Raw genomic sequence first — 16,565 nt, 5'->3', positions numbered from 1 at the left:
TGTGCAAGAAACTGAACAGTATTTATATCGTTTTTTTTTACCTCTGATTCACGCAATGTCCGAACTGTTCGAACTGAGCTCGTCCTCCTGAGCGCGTTCTCATCGTGAGGCGTCTTCTTCTTGCTTTACGGCGGATCGCAGACTTGTAAGTGCATTACCGCCTCCTATCTCTCAAATGGACTTTCACATCAATGTATCATCACGAGCCGCAGTGTTTAATTTGGTTTTGTTTGTGTATGTGTTTTTTTACTCTCAAAGCCGTGATTCCCATTCACTTTATTATAAGACTGACAGACTGCAACGGTTTGTGTTAAAAATATTTGTTTGTGTTCTACTGAAGAAACAAAGTCACCTACATCTTGGATGCCCTGGGGGTAAGCAGATAAACATCAAATTTTCATTTTTGGGTGAACTATCCCTTTAATTCAGCATAGTGCAACATGAGTCATCAAGATTTTTGATCCCAGAAGAGAAAATGTGCAGTCACATTTACTGTTGTTCAACAAATTTTCAGGGGCGAAATCCAGTCATATCAATAGGAATCCATGCGAACTGGAATTTTGTGTGAGGGAGAAAGATTTCCCCACATAGATTTTGCAGTGGGTTCAAGTTGGCCACACAGATTCACCGCACTGAAGCTGCTTCGTTTGAAGCTGAGTTTTTGCTTAAAAAAAAAATTGCTTCGCTGTTGACAATAGACAATGGACCTTTTTGCCCCAAAGTTTTGCAGAAATGTAGCTAATGTGACTGCTTAAGGATTGAAAATTTTAAATTGGTAAACATCAGTCAACTTTTAGTAGTACACTAGCATATATATGGCTTCTAAGCTAACATATGCGTTGAACTCTGATCATGTTTCATTTCTGTTTTTCTAGGATGTAAGTTGTCCAGTAAAGCAAGTGCCTACAGGTAAAAAGCAGGTGCCTCTGAACCCAGACAGCAGTCAGACCAAGCTGGGAGCTTTCCCCACACTGATAGTGCCCAGCCATGAGTTTGAACCCAGTAACAGCCACATGGTGAAGTCCTACTCCCTTCTGTTCAGAGTGTCTCGTCCAGGGGGGAGAGAGCTCAACGGCATGACCACCAGAGATAGCAGTATGAGCTTCAGAGACTTTAAAGTAGCTTATGATAGTCTTGCACCTCAATTTGATGAGGCCTTTTTACCAACAAGGTTGTTTTCTTTTCAGATGTTATGGAAGAGCTGTCTAACAGGAAGAAGAGATACTGCTCTAATCAGGATGACGGAGAAACTACATTTGTGGCACAAATGACAGTTTTTGATAAAAATAGGTAAATGTTCTAGGTTAAATTGCTTGTTCTTGTAGTGTTTAGTTGCTTTTTGTTTGCTTGTCTGGTTTAAGACCAGACTTCTTTCTTCTTTCAACAGACGCCTCCAACTTTTGGATGGCGAGTATGAAGTCTCCATGCAGGAGATGGAGGAGAGTCCTGTAGGCAAGAAAAGGGCAACATGGGAAACCATACTAGATGGGAAGGTCAGTTGCAGGTGGTGTTTTTTTTATTAGTCTGCATGTGTCTATTTGAGATGTTTGTATGTCATTATTTGGGAACCTGTGTTTCAGTGGCTTCCACCCTTCGAGACCTTTTCTCAGGGACCCACGCTGCAGTTCACTTTGCGATGGACTAATGACACAGCTGACAGGGGAACAGCCCCAGTGGCCAAACCGCTTGCCACACGCAATTCTGAATCCAGCACAGTAGACAGCAGCAAGCCTAGCAATGTAAAGCCTCCACAGGCAGTAGGTAAGATCACAAGCACTGGTTAGTGATTACAAGTGAAAATCACTAACATTTTGATCTTTAAAGCATAACAGTTTGTGTGCAGTACTGAGGATTCTGATCATAACAATGACGTTTGATTGATTGCAGCTCTTAATGATTCAGTTGGTGCTGATCTACCAGTAAGAAGAGAACAAACTCATGTTGAACCTCGTCAGAAACTACGTGTTTATTATCAGGTGAGTAACATGCATCTATAAATTTATCTAACAATACCAACAGTGCTTTCAAACTACACTGTACTCACAACCACAGCACTTATCAGTGATCCCAGGCCTTTATATTGACTATAAAAAGGGCAGGGAGTTTCCTGTGATTCTCTACATCTTTCCACTGTAGATTTTATTGTATCATATCACCATGAGAGCACTGGAGTCCATAAGTCCTGCCTTGACATTTTCCTCTGACTCATTGTTGGTCTTGTATGTTGGGCTGCTGTGTGGTCACGGTCTGTTGTGTCCATCACCTTGTTTTGTAGTTCCTATACAACAATAACACACAGCAGCAGACGGAAGCCAGAGATGACCTGCACTGTCCCTGGTGCACGTTGAACTGCCGTAAGCTTTACAGCCTCCTCAAGCACCTCAAGCTCTCGCACAGCCGCTTCATCTTCAACTATGTGGTGAGAAACGTCTCAAGGTTATGAAACTGTCACCAGACCACATGGATTACGTAGTCATAGTCAGTGTAACACCACAGTGTTTACACATGTTGTGTGAATCAATCTGTGAATGGTTTACTGGTAGTTGAGCTGGGTTAAACAGTCATAACCTTTAAAAAATGATTAAAGGGCTCATATGATGCAATTACATTTTTTCTTTTGTCTTTGGAGTGTTAAAAGCTGTTTGTGCATACACAAGATCCGCAAAAAGTCGCAAAGATTAAAATCTCAAACCCAAAGAGACATTCTTTATAAAAGTTAAGACTTGTCCACGCCCTTCTAAAATGCCTCGTTCAAACACGCTCCCACATGTCTACGTCACTGTGTGGGAAGATTTGCATAACACTGCCCAAATGTTCACGCAAAGAAAGAAGGCGTCACTTTGATTCGCTCTGTAGTATTGTTTGCTGCCGCTGTCGTGGAGACGCTGTGTATTTCGTTACGAAAGCCAAACTACTTTGTTTTTGCCTTCCAAAAGAGGACACAACTAGAAATCAGTGGTTAAGTTTTATTTACAACACTGTTCCAGAACAGTTTAACCCAAATATTCGAGCGTGTGCAGCGCATTTTACGGAGGAAAGTTTCCTGAACCTGTAAGAGGCGTAACATTTCCGTCACACGCTTGAGGTATTCGGCCAATCACAACGCACTGGATAGCTGGCCAATCAGAGCACACCGCGCTTTTCAGAACGATGAGCTTTGTAAGAATCAATGCGTTTCAGAAAGGCGGGGCATAGTGGAGCAACCATAATGTACAGTATGTGGAAAATAATGTTTTTTAACCTTTAACTGAGTAAACGCATTGCATCACACCAAATACACAAAATAATGCTTTTTTTTTAGCAGCGTCATATGACCCCTTTAAATATGAGTTTTCTGACGGATGACTTGCAGAGCAACTTAAACAAATATAGTCCATATTTGGTTGAAATGTTTATAGTGATGAAGACATGTTTATATCACCCAGCCTCATCCTAAAGGAGCCAGGATAGATGTGTCGATTAATGAATGCTATGACGGCTCTTACGTGGGCAACCCTCAGGACATCCACTGCCAGCCTGGCTTTGCCTTCAGCCGTAACGGCCCAGTGAAGAGGACTCCAGTTACACACTTCCTTGTCTGCAGGTCTGTGTGGTTTAAAAAAATGATTGCATGGTCTTCTGTTGTGGTTATCGTGTGTGTGTGTGTGTGTGTGTGTGTGTGTGTGTGTGTGTGTCATAATATATTTAAAACTTAATCAAAAATGTGTTGGATATTGTTTAGCCATTATTTCCCCCATTGACTAGTCAGTTATTTTATTTGAATGCTAACCAAAATAGGTTGTTCATAAGAATTTAATGATGCGTCTGGCGTCAGTGCTAAAACAGCTGGTTTATGTTATATAACACGAGTCAAAAATAACTCAAAACAGTAATGCATTATAAATATCACTGGACGAGCTGTGTTCTACTCCATTGTAAATTGGTGATATGCACCTTTTACCCCATATCAGTTGAATTCACACTGACTACCATTCAAACGTTTGAAGTCAGTAAACATTTCTACAGTACATACTGTCATGCCGCTCAGGCCTGTCACAGACCTAGCATCCATTTCTTTGAATCTGATGTTAAAACACAATGTTTTGGTTTCCTCAGGCCCAAGCGCTCAAAGCCCAGCCTCTCAGAGTTCCTAGAGCCCGAGGATGGAGAACAGGAGCAGCAGCGGACGTACATCAGCGGCCACAACCGCCTGTACTTCCACAGTGACAGCTGCATGCCGCTTAGACCACAGGAAATGGATGTGGACAGTGAGGACGAGAGGGATCCGGCATGGCTCAGGGAGAAAACCGTTATGGTGAGGAAGACGTCACAAGATCGTTAACCCTTTCTGATACCATAGCAATTACTAGGTCAGACTGACTCTAGATGACAAATCAAACCTCAAGACAGTTGCTGTGCCATTTATGACTCAGCCTGTGAGAGATGGGAATACAGTATATGCTTCCACAGACACAACATGTGTTCAAATCACATCTGAGGAGGATGTTTACAGCGTATTTGATGTTAAGTTGCATTAAATCAATGTTGAAGTCTGAAGAGTTGATTTTATCTGCAAAATTGCATTGTTGTTCAGTGACTTAAGATGTCAAGCACCCCCTAAATCTGAAATTGCAAACAAGTTTTTATTATTTACAATTTTAAATGATTTTTATCATCTTCACTATCCCTCAGCAAATCGATGAATTCACGGATGTCAATGAGGGAGAGAAAGAGGTCATGAAACTGTGGAACCTGCATGTAATGAAACATGGGTATGTTTTTTTCACCTCTTCTTCACTCTGGTCCTTTCTGTTTAAAGTTTGTTGTACTGAATCAATCCTCTCCTATGAAATGCAATTCTGTGTATTACAATGGCCTCACTTTGTATGTTATGTGAGCTCATCTCTCAGAGCTTGGTCACATTTCTGCCAGTAATTTGCTTATTTCTTTCTGTGCAGATACATAGCTGACACCCAAATGAATCAGGCCTGCATGTTGTTTGTGGAACAGCATGGCACCACCATCATTGAGAAGAATCTGTGCCGGAACGTTCTGCTCCATCTGGTCAGCATGCACGACTTCGGCTTAGTAAATACAGGGAACATAGATAAGGCCATGGCTCAGCTGAGAGATCTGAAACAGCAAAAAGATGGCCAGGAGCAATCCAAAACGCAAGACAATGCTGATGGCGGATCCAGCGGCGATGGTGAAGCCAGTGTTTCAAATTTCGTCAAGACCAAGAATCACTGAAACACCTCCTCACACTCTGCGTTGGATTGAGTGTCAGCGGGCATCAGACGCCCCCTGGATCTGAGAGCCACCATATTCTGCTCGCTCACGGAGTTAAAGTTGATGCCGAGTTCGAAGCGAGCTATGTGGTTTGACGGCCACATACTCTGCAGATCATGATTTTGGCCTGAGGTCATCTGAATTCAGAGCAACTCTTTACTAGATTCGAATTACTTGAAGATGCCATTAGTCTTTATGATGGACTGTACAAGCAGGTCAGATTTTTCTCCACCCACATAACCCTGTAGCTCTAGCAAATTTATAGCACTTGTTTTAGGTGCCTGTTTTTAAAAGGACTATGAGAAGATTTTTTTTAATATATTTTGAATATTGATGGATGGAAATGGCTCCTACAAACTTGCTTTTACTGCATATTGTTCAAAGGGGTTGATAGACTCATTCTGAAAACATTGTAGTTTTGCTTGTGTATAGTTTTTTTTTTTTTTTTTGGTGGAGTTTCAGCATTTCAGTTTGTGCCACCCCAAGTTGTTTTCTTTTTCTTTTGGAATTTGTCTGGACCAAAGTTTTGTTGGTCTGTTCTTGGTGGCTTAGTATCCACTTTAATGTTGCACCACACTTGAAGACTTCAAATTACTTTTTTTCTTTGGAATCTTGGATTGAAGAATGAGCATCAGTGCTGCAGGCCATCTGCGTTTACACTGCAGTGTTCAAGTTTTTTTAGAGCCTTAATTCCACTGACCTTGCAACACATACGTACAGGGTGCTACAACACAGTAGGGTGGGGGATGTCTTGCACAAATGTTTACACTTGCCTTATCCATGGAAACATGGACTCTTAAGCAGGGTTTGAACTTTTGGTCTAAATCAGTGCAAACAGGTTTCATTTATTCTTGTTTGAATAATTTCAGTGATGCTTTACGGCGCACAATACTGTGTCCAGTTCAATATATACATTTTATCATGGTGCATCTGCTCTGGTGTGTCCATCAATTTACTTTACATTTCCACTTGTCCTTCATGGTGCCCATTTATTTGATTTTCAGGTGTTTCTGAGGAAACCTGTTGTAACATGTACATAAGTTTAGTGACATGATGGCTTTGCTGATGGTGACTGCATTCTGGAAGGAATGTTATTTTAGACCAAAGTGAAATGGCTATAATGTTTGTCTAGTTGGCTTCGAATCAGAAATGCAAGTTTTCATAGTTTTTTTTGTTGTGGTTGTATTCATGTGTTTTAAAAGAAAGGGATCTCTTTGTGAATTATTACTACTTTATTTCGCTAAAACTGCACTGGGTTAAAAAAATGTTTTTCATCAATTACTTAACTGGCTGAAGCTGTTGCGTAATTGCAATTTGCATAACACTCTTAATAGAGCAATGATTACACAAGATGTGGATTACTGATATAAAGTAATGTTAAAAAAAAGATATTTATATCTTGAATAGAAACATTATGAAACCTGCTTGAGTTTCTGAATTATGCTGAAATGTGCTTGAGGTTGCTCTATTTAAAATAAAGATTTTTTGTTTGTTTTACAATTGATACCTCACAAATCTTGTTCATAAATGAATGATTTCCTTTTTGTTTTTTCTTTTGAGTAAACATTTGCCCAAAAAAAATTAAAATCAAGAATTTGTTTAAATGTTACAAACAGTTTATTAAATTGCAAATGCTCAGTTGTATTCTTACAGCTGTACTGCAAAGGCACAGACAAAATGAGGTAAATATACATTTTATGGTCACAGTTTTATAAATATTGTATAGATCAGATCTTTTGTGGGTGTATCGGTGTCGGGTTACAAATGTTCTCTGCCGTGAGGAATTATATAGTACCTTGTAAATTATGTTCTTTTATCCCAGGAACATGTGAATTGGGTGCTTGTCCTCTCATTTTGTCAAATGTTTTTCCTCTAAAATCTCCAACCGATGCAACAGAAACATTACTGTAAGGTAAAAGCCAGCTAATAAAAACATGAAATGCTACAGTAAGACAGGCATTTGTCAAAATGTGAACATTAAAAAAAAAAGTTCATCTCAAAATGGCACCACATTTAAGCTTAGTGCGAATTATCACATTTCTGTAGAAACATTGATATCTACTGATCAGAATTGTTGCCTAAGTTGTGAACAGGCTGACACATGAACACTCTACCCTGTGATGTAAAAATGAAAAACAGTACTTTCTAAATGAGAACACAGAGTACCAGGCAAACATGAATTAAATACTAGTTGTTTTATATGCTACTGTGTTCTAAAATGACATTCAGCTATTTAAACGCGCTAAAAGTACTAAGGATACATTCTCCACTTCTGACTTGAGGAAACTCAGAAGCAGAAAGATTGTCTGAGTGTAAGAGATTCAGCTTTGTTGTTCGTTGCGAAGGGTTTTTTAAACATTTTTTCGAGTAGTTTGAGTGCCTATGATTTCTGAATGCTTCACAGTAGATTTATTTTCTGTGGTAAACCAGACTAGCATGCTTTGCAACTTAACACCAGCAGGTTAAGACTTTATTAGACTCCAACTCTTAACATGTAACAGTCTCTTTTGCAAATAAGTACTGTTATGCAAATACCACAACACCTGTCCACCTGTAATGAGGTCAAAGAGTAGTGGTTGGCGTCATACCTCAGAACAAAGTTTAATGTTATTCTGAAGTGATATGTGGTGCTGATAAAAAGAAAAAGGGCTAAATGTGTCATCTGAACACTGTAAGCACTTGGGAAGTGATAACGTTAAAGAAACTTGAGGTCTTGAATTCCAGCAGACTGGATCTTCCGTCAATGCAACAATCAAAACACCAGCGCTTTCCATCCAGGGTGCGTGAAGGAGCAGCCAAAGAAAAGGCTGTCCACCACCTGATCCAGCAGCCAGTCAAACACCACTTCCCTGTTCCCTGAGCCAATCGTCACCCTCAGCTTGAAGTTTCCCCCGTCGCTGGGGTTGTTATTGTTGCTCACAGGAAAGAGGTTGACCACTTCCATGTCAAAGGTCACAGAAGAACCAACAGTGATTGCTGGTAGCTGGTTGGTCATCTCTTTTCCGTTCACAAACACAGCACCTGGAAAATGGAAAACACATGGGAATTTAACACTAATGTTCACTGTTGTCGCTGAGTAAGTGTCAAAAAGACACTTTTTCTGATTTAAACGTCAGCAAAAGGGGTGTTAGTCTGTCCATTTCTTTAAATCAGCGTAAACTATCCATTTCAGTGAATCAGTTTAAAATGGACTTAATTAATTTGAGTCACTGTTTATAAAACTCCCAGAAGTCTGTCAGTGTTCATTTAATTGTTTTAGCAATAAACATTAATACTTAACACTGTCTGGAAATTAAGCCTTGATTATTTCTAGATTGTTACTATACTTTTTTCTTTCATTAAACATTTTAAAAGCAACATGGCAGCAATAGCTGTTTGGTCAAAATGATGTTTCCTCCATCTCAAAGAAAAATACTTTAAGCCATTTTGGCACGAAAAAATATCAACTGTTCAAAAGTTGTTGTTTTTTTGCAACGATACATTTTGTCAAATGTGACAAAATCATTTGTATTGTTATAAAAGATTTCTATTTCAAATAAATGCTGTTCTTTTGAAGTTTCTATTCATCAAAGAATCCTGAAAAAAAAAAAATAAATAAATAAAATATATATATATATATATATATATTAAGCAGTACAACTGCTTTCAACATTAATACGCATTGATGAAGACTGGAGAAATGACTGCTGAAAATTCAGCTTTGCCATCACAGGATTAAATTACATTTGAAAATATATTCAAATAGAAAAATTAATATTTTGAATTGTTTTTTTTTTTACTGTAAATTTACTGAAATTTTTACTGTATTTCTGCTCAAATAAATGCAGCCTTGGTGAGCAGAAGAGACTTTTTCAAAAACATGAAAAAATTCGAACCGACCCCAAACTTTTGAACAATAATGTATATACTGAATATCTTAAAAAGGTGTATAAATATTATGATAGTTTAACTATACTGTCCTGCTCATACCATTAGTGGAGATGCAGACAGCCTGATCCCTCTGCAGTGAGTCGGTGTCAGTTCTGCTGTCCGCACACACACCCAAACTGTCCCGCTTATTTGTCTGTCCAGCAGCTGTGATCCTGCAAACAAACCACAAACCAAAAAATGAGCGAGACATATGATAAGCCTGCTGATATTTGTTACTGTAAAAAATTGTATTTGCGACGATTCTGCATCTTTCCGTTGTTTTAAATAATTAATTGCTATATATATTGTTATATGATCTTAGCCTATTTATAGCGTCCCACTATCATATAGCCCACAGCTGATTTGCTATGAGAATATGTGGAAGAATGAAACGCTGATGTACTTGAAGGTGAGGGTCTGGCCACAGAAGTACGTGGGGGAGTTGGAGTACAGAACACCTCCGTGACCAGGTGATGAGTCATTGCGCATGGCGATGTTCTTCCTACTGCTTAAAATGTAACCATCCACGCCTGGAAGCCATTCTGCAAACGCACAATAAAACAACCTTCATGAAACACTTTCACACTCGGAGGCGTTTTATGAAAAATTTCCACAGAAATTTGTACATCATTTACTCACCCTCAAGTAGTTCCAAACCTGTATGAATTTCTTTCTTCTGCTGGACATAAAAGAAGATATTTTGAATGTGGGTAACCAAACAGTTGCTGGTCCCCATTGACTTCCATAGTATGGAGAAAAAAAAACTACTACTTGAGGGTGAGTAAATGACAGAATTTTCATTTTTGGGTGAACTATCTCTTTAAGACACCCAGTATATCATTAGAGCGCGTTTGCAATACCAGGCTTCGTTCAGTTTGTACCGTGGGGTGCTAGTGTGGTGTAGCCGGTCTGCGGGATGCTCCACGGGCTCCATTCGGTTCGGCCCTCTCCTCTGGCACACACACGAAACAGGTGGTCGATGTGCGGGTCAAGATGGAGCACCAGAAACTCGGTGTCTTTTCCAATGTACGCGTCCTCATACTGAGAAGAGTTACCACGACGGTACTGCAAGCGGTAGTCTTGAGGGGTGAAGTCATCGTCCACCTACACACAAACAGTAGGCATTCCCAAGAGTCGCCGTGATTTTGCCAAGACATGTTCCTGGATCAACATCTTTTGTTGATCCTGGATCAGCATTACTGTCCAAAAATATAGACCTAACACAATCCTTACACCTAACACTACACCAAACCCAACCCATAATTTATTCCTAAAATCAGAGGGAAATGATAGGTGAATAACAAGGGTGTAGAAGCGTCTAACCCTGACTGTAAGCCTAAAACTGACATTTCTTGAAAACATGTCCCTCAATTCTGATCGATTGATTGGAATGTTGTTTCAGGAACAACAAGGATGTTGATCCAGGAATATGTTGTACTTGGTGAAATCACGTTCACCATTACGAACAGGGTCACGTGGGGATGAAAATGCCTGATGGACATGAACAGGGGAGGCCAGACCCACCTTACACCAGCGCACCAGCACACCGCCTGGTCTCTCCACCAGCTCCTCAATCTGGACGGGCGGATGAGAGGCCACGCTGCCGTGCCGAGCCACGTGCGTACGGAACATATGCAGCAAAGAGTCGTCCAGCTGCGCAGACAGACACGGCACGTCCACCAGCACAGGTACCTCAGGCAGACTGAGGACACATTGTGATGACACATGTATTTACATATACTGTATCTGTTCATGCTTATATATAAATCTTTGTGCATTTATATCGACAATTGGTATGGACGCTAATAGTTATCATTATCTTTATAGTTAATGCTATTGGTGTGAACGGGCCTTTAGCAAGGAGTTAACTGCTCCTCAGATTTCTTTTGTAAGTATGTTACCGTGAATGTTTCTCATTCTTTTTCACAAACTGAGGGATGAGTCAGTATTATTTCCTTATGTATTGTGAAAATGAAAATTAGACTGCATTTTACTTACCCTCGAAGCATCCTAGGTGTATATGACTTTCTTCTTTCAGACGAATCCAGTCGGAGTTATGTTAAAAATTGTCCTGGCTATTCCAAGCTCTATCATTGCAGTCAGCGGGTGTTGCAGTTGAACAGTCCACAAGTCGTATTCATAATAAAACGTCCCTCACACGGCTCCGGCGGATGAATAAAGGCCCCCTGTAGCGAATCCATGTGTTTTTGTAAGAAAGATATACATATTTCAAATGTAATAAACACTTTTCTCTCACTTCCGCTGACTGTCATACACTGAAGCAGTTCCGGATCCCAGGTGAAAAAGAAATATATTTAAATTGTGCTTTTTCAGACATACTTACTATATTTAAATTATACTATACTAAGTGCATATTAAATGTATTATGAATTAGAAGTACAAACCGAGGATTTGCAAAGAAAAATGTCGGAGGTTTTCCTTTGCTAAAGTAAGGAAACTTTGCTTCCTTTGCTCCTATAAACAAACTCGCGAGACTAGCATACATCAGAGGCACGCGCGCTGCGCATACGTGCTGCGTCATCCGCCGGAATTGCTTCAGTGTATGACAGTCAGCAGAAGTGAGAGAAAAGTGTTCATTACATTTGAAATATGGATATTTTTCTTTAAAAAACACATGGATTCGCTACAGGGGGCCTTTATTCATCCCCCGGAGCCGTCTGCGGCACGTTTTATTATGAATGCGCGAGCTTTATTTGACGACTTGTGGACTGTTCAACTGCAACACCCGCTGACTGCAATGATAGAGCTTGGAATAGCCAGGACAATTTTTAATATAACTCCGACTGGATTCGTCTGAAAGAAGAAAGTCATATACACCTAGGATGCTTCGAGGGTAAGTAAAACACAAGCTAATTTTCATTTTTGGGTGAACTAACTCTTTAACTGACAAAATGAATATTATAGATTGAAAGGATCATTCTAAAACACTTTCAGATTAAAGATCTTTTAAAAGTGTTTATTCTAAAACAAAAGTTAGTATTTAAATGGCATCCACAATGCCACAATTATTGCTGTAATGACTGTAGGCATGTCAAAACTTGATCCTGGGGTACATTTTAATCATGTAAAATGAATCATAGCTAAGGCAGCATGGTTTTATAAAGCTAAGCTTGAGTGATTCAGCACACCCCTGCTGGTACAGTTGCCATCTCTCCATTAAACTTTGAGAAGATGCGTCACAAAACACAAAACAGATGAGTCATAAAACCAGGCATTAGTAGAGGTGAGGTGGTAAGTTTTTTTTAAATGAGTGCTTTAGTAATTATGTGAATTACTGTCTTCTGAACTTCAGGAAAAGAGGGCTTTGCGTTCTGTGTTCTCAAGGTCTGAATCTCCATGCATTCAGTGTTTCTAGACACGGATTGAGAGTGATGGTGTGATATCAAAGCTCTTCTCCATTCACTTACCCAGCTGAGGTTTGTTAAGTGAATGAATCTGTGTGCTCCTCACCTGTCCAACTGGATCTGCAGGGCTTTCTTAGTGAAGCTGCCCAGCTTGTCCTCCTTCTCATTTATACCACAGCGGATGGCAGCCTCCCCTGAAGGAACAGTCATATTACATTCATAACTGAACGTTAGGCAGTAAAAATTGTAAACTGTAGCAAATAATCAAATGAGCTCTCGAGGAAATTACAGCAACCAAGATGTTATATGGTGTCAGCACTGTTTGTGTTAAACTGTAAAAAACACTTAAACATTTAATCAGCTAACAATTTAATAAGTGGCAATTATCCAAATGGCAGGGCTCAACAAAAAAATGTTTTTCCCCCTGCTGGTTCATATCAGCCAGTAGGTTCAAATTGGTAGGTTCAAAAATTTCATTTAAAGGGGGGGGTGATTATGTTCTATACCCACTGAACTTTCAGATAATCAAATTGCTGCTATTCAACTATTTATTGAGCATACGTCCAGCCTGATTTTGTATCATACCACTGACATAGTCCTACAATCTTACATATGAAAGAAACTGACTGCTGGACCTTGTCAGGCACAAGGCTAAATCTAATGTTCTGATCTGATAAATAACTTTTCATAACAAATATGTATGGTCTTTACATACGTTAAATCCCATGAAATCAGATTAGTGTGACTGTAGTTGAAGAATAAACAATGACTGGCCAGCCTTCCATTGACCTGACAGACCCACCCTCTCGGAGCAGCTCATCAGCTGTGCTGACTCCATGCTCAATGAGCTTCTGACAGTCATCTAAGGGACTGACACTGTCCAGCTCGATGTTGTCAACCTCTTGCAGCAGAGTGTTCAGCCTCTCTGTCAGCAGTCGACTCACTGCCGTCTGCAGCTCCTGAAAGTGCCGTTGCAGAGCCTCACGTGTCTGACTGGCACTGCCGCGCACCTGAACACACACACACACACACATACAGACAAGATTTACATACAAACATCTCCAATACATTGAAGGTTTGAGGACAGTTCACGAAAACATTAGGAAAGGTTTATATATATATATATATAGCTTAATAAATCCACATTTCCACAAACCACAGCCTAAAAAGAAATGTTTACATTTTGATTTTAATCTAGTGCACTATTTAACCAGGACTGTTTTCTAAACAAGGTTTGAATTACAGTGATTAACAGATGGTGTCTGTAATGGCATTTCATAACTGATATTTTAAACAGGATGCTGATGAAGTTGCACCAGGTAGCACAAGAAAATGATCCGTAGTTATGTTAAATTATGGTAAATGAGGAGAAGTGTTGTAAAAAAAAAAACACTACTGTAAAAAAGTTTGCGGTCCGTGAGATATATATTTTTTTTTATGTTTTTGAAATAAGTCTTTAATGCTGACCAAGGCTGCATTTATTTTATCAAAACATTTTATCAAAACAGCAATGTTGTGAAATATTATTAGAATTTACAATAACTGTTTTTTTATTTTAATGCATTTAAAAATGTAATTTATTCCTGTGATGGCAAAGCTGAATTTTCAGCAGTCATTACTCCAGTCTTCAGTGTCACATGATCTTTCAGAAATCTTTTTGCTGCTTATTATATATATACATAAATAAATATGTATATATAATACTAGTGTTGGGCAATATGCTCCATAAACATACTGTCCTATCGTTAGCATGTGAGATCGCCGATACAAAATATTATCATGCTAATTTATTTAATTATTTACTTAGTTTCATAGCCGGAGAGTGAACCAACTCCAGGGTAAGGCTAAAAGCATGCAGTCTAATGTTACTGTAATCTATTACCGTAACTACACATTATATCTTTTTAGTAGGGCTGTGCAATATATCGGTATCGCATATCGCATTTTTCTTCAATATCGCACAGCCCTACTTTTTAGTCAAGTAGAATATGGATGTCATGTCATAAAATATTTTTAATATGACTGAATATGTTTAGCATAACAGTTTAATAAAAACATTGAAAGTTACTAATTCTAATGCTTACATTTCCTCAGCTACAGAAAACGAGCAAAGAACATTTACATTATCAAAGAACATCATCACTGACTTCAGTCTAGTGCGAGTTTATGCACTTTAAAAAACACTCCCGTTTTAATCAGTGAAGCTGTCTACACTGTATGATGAATAAATCTCTTATACATACATCTCACGTACATCTGCACTTTGTTGTTTATGATGAGAGAGAGCAGCATTCAGTCAGCAAGCACGCGCACTGAACAACAAAACTATGGCGTGACTCATCTGAACGCCTCTGATTGGCCATTGCATTCATAAACTCAACGGAATCGTGTTTGATTGGTTATAACTCACAACACTGTAAAAACACGTAAAAAGAAACATGATGGAACAAATAAGCCCTAATATTAATTCGATAATAATACGACTATCAGCACAACCCAAAAAAGTATTGTACAAATTTAACATGTCAGAGGAAATAAGTCCTCTCTGAATTGAGTTTAAGACTTAAACTTTAAGTCTAAAGAAACAAGCTGATAATTAAATAATAAGCCTGATTTGAATGCAAAATACAATTCTACTGTTATAGAATGCAAATACTATTACAGTAAATCAACAAACCGATTCAGAAATTTAAAGGTGTACATTTAATCATATACGTAATGAGGGTTGCATAAAACTGAGACAGGAACTTTGTCTGGTATCATCTGGTAAGTCACGTAAATGTGCCACAGTCTTGTTTTGTACATGAAGTGTAGGTCTGAAAGCGGAAGTGGTGAGAAGTGAATGGCACATTTCAATTTTCTTGATGCATCTTTCAGACAAACTGCTTCACCTTCAGTAAATGAAGCCAAGAGTGACAGGAAGCCTGGCGGTTTTAAAAAAAAGTTCCTCTTGTGAACATGAAACTTGTGCTTGCAACAGAAGGTTAGCTTGGGCTCTTCAATGCCACGTATCAATGAACATTTGTATGTTAATTGATACATGCTTCAACTAAATTATGGCCCAGTACACTGTAGCTTAAAACCTAGTGAACTATCACACACAAGCAATCTTCACACTGACATAAAAGGAGATGTTAAAGGCAAAATTACGCTCTGTAATTTTAAGAATTCCTTGAGTCATTTTCTGGAATGAGGAAAAGTCTCATTATAGTCCCTTATAATCAGTGAAACGAAACGAAGCCCTGGGCAAAAACTGTTGCCGGAAACACACACAACAGACCGCAGTGGAAACGTGTTGACAATTTACACCATGGAACTCGACAGACTGCTGTCACAGTGTGTGTAGGTAAATATAACGTGCTGTTGTCCAGGAACTGGGAAGAGAGTCTAAAATAACACAGATAAAGTGGTGCAGGATAAATGGATGAAACCCAAAAGAGACGGTGATATTAATCGACCTTAGTGGAAAGTTCCAGACTTCGCTTTGTTTGCAGCTGACGCAGGAAATGCTTCTGTCCAGAGACGTGCATCATTCCTCATACGTTGGAAGTCTTATCAGCATCAATCTGAACATTTCGAGCCAGGACAGAATCCTCTGCCTAAATATTGTTATTCGTGACAATGCGCTGTGAGGTGTGTCAACCCTCTACATTGCGAGTAAATCACTCGCATATGCGACTAAATCTTACTCTGGGCGACTAAATAATGTCTAACATTAGCCATTGGCTAATAAATTCTTCTATTTTACACACCGGTATGTGTGTGAGAGGCGTTCAACACAGATTTTCACTCGATAAACACGCTGACTTTGCGCTTGAGAGTTTCGCTCTCCGTCAAGCGATCTGTAACTATTTGGATGCGCTCAATGGATCATGTCATGTACTCAATGGATGCGCAGTATGTAGCACGCAGCGCACCTGTATTTGACGTACCGTAAACTAGTGTGAAGGCGCACGACTCGCCGTCGCTTTACTGATAGCGCTGTGAGAATGCAAAGAGAGAGAGCGAGAGTCTTGCATACCA

General features: G+C 39.3%; 2 protein-coding genes across 2 annotated transcripts in view; one reads left to right on the top strand and one right to left on the bottom strand.

Annotated features, from left to right (window-relative positions):
• Positions 1 to 6,840, top strand: part of LOC107688101 (polycomb protein suz12-A) — a 10,108-nt gene extending 3,268 nt beyond the window's left edge. The window contains exons 7-16 of the mRNA XM_016485666.1: positions 876 to 1,095; positions 1,188 to 1,290; positions 1,388 to 1,493; positions 1,581 to 1,761; positions 1,888 to 1,976; positions 2,276 to 2,419; positions 3,426 to 3,583; positions 4,096 to 4,294; positions 4,672 to 4,751; positions 4,938 to 6,840. Of these exons, the coding sequence (XP_016341152.1) occupies positions 876 to 1,095; positions 1,188 to 1,290; positions 1,388 to 1,493; positions 1,581 to 1,761; positions 1,888 to 1,976; positions 2,276 to 2,419; positions 3,426 to 3,583; positions 4,096 to 4,294; positions 4,672 to 4,751; positions 4,938 to 5,229 (1,572 nt within the window). The 3' untranslated portion in view covers positions 5,230 to 6,840. The remainder of the gene's footprint in view (positions 1 to 875; positions 1,096 to 1,187; positions 1,291 to 1,387; positions 1,494 to 1,580; positions 1,762 to 1,887; positions 1,977 to 2,275; positions 2,420 to 3,425; positions 3,584 to 4,095; positions 4,295 to 4,671; positions 4,752 to 4,937) is intronic.
• A 26-nt stretch (positions 6,841 to 6,866) lies between these two features.
• Positions 6,867 to 16,565, bottom strand: part of LOC107688102 (cytokine receptor-like factor 3) — a 16,453-nt gene continuing 6,754 nt past the window's right edge. The window contains exons 3-9 of the mRNA XM_016485667.1: positions 13,345 to 13,552; positions 12,649 to 12,736; positions 10,702 to 10,879; positions 10,059 to 10,281; positions 9,581 to 9,719; positions 9,238 to 9,350; positions 6,867 to 8,289 (exon numbers count right to left, since the gene is read on the bottom strand). Of these exons, the coding sequence (XP_016341153.1) occupies positions 8,021 to 8,289; positions 9,238 to 9,350; positions 9,581 to 9,719; positions 10,059 to 10,281; positions 10,702 to 10,879; positions 12,649 to 12,736; positions 13,345 to 13,552 (1,218 nt within the window). The 3' untranslated portion in view covers positions 6,867 to 8,020. The remainder of the gene's footprint in view (positions 8,290 to 9,237; positions 9,351 to 9,580; positions 9,720 to 10,058; positions 10,282 to 10,701; positions 10,880 to 12,648; positions 12,737 to 13,344; positions 13,553 to 16,565) is intronic.

Source organism: Sinocyclocheilus anshuiensis, unplaced genomic scaffold (genome assembly GCF_001515605.1).
Source record: "Sinocyclocheilus anshuiensis isolate Anshui unplaced genomic scaffold, SAMN03320099.WGS_v1.1 scaffold249, whole genome shotgun sequence".
NCBI classification, from domain to species: domain Eukaryota; kingdom Metazoa; phylum Chordata; class Actinopteri; order Cypriniformes; family Cyprinidae; genus Sinocyclocheilus; species Sinocyclocheilus anshuiensis.
The sequence above is the reverse complement of the archived record's forward strand: the minus strand, read 5'-3'. Positions and strand labels throughout refer to the sequence as shown.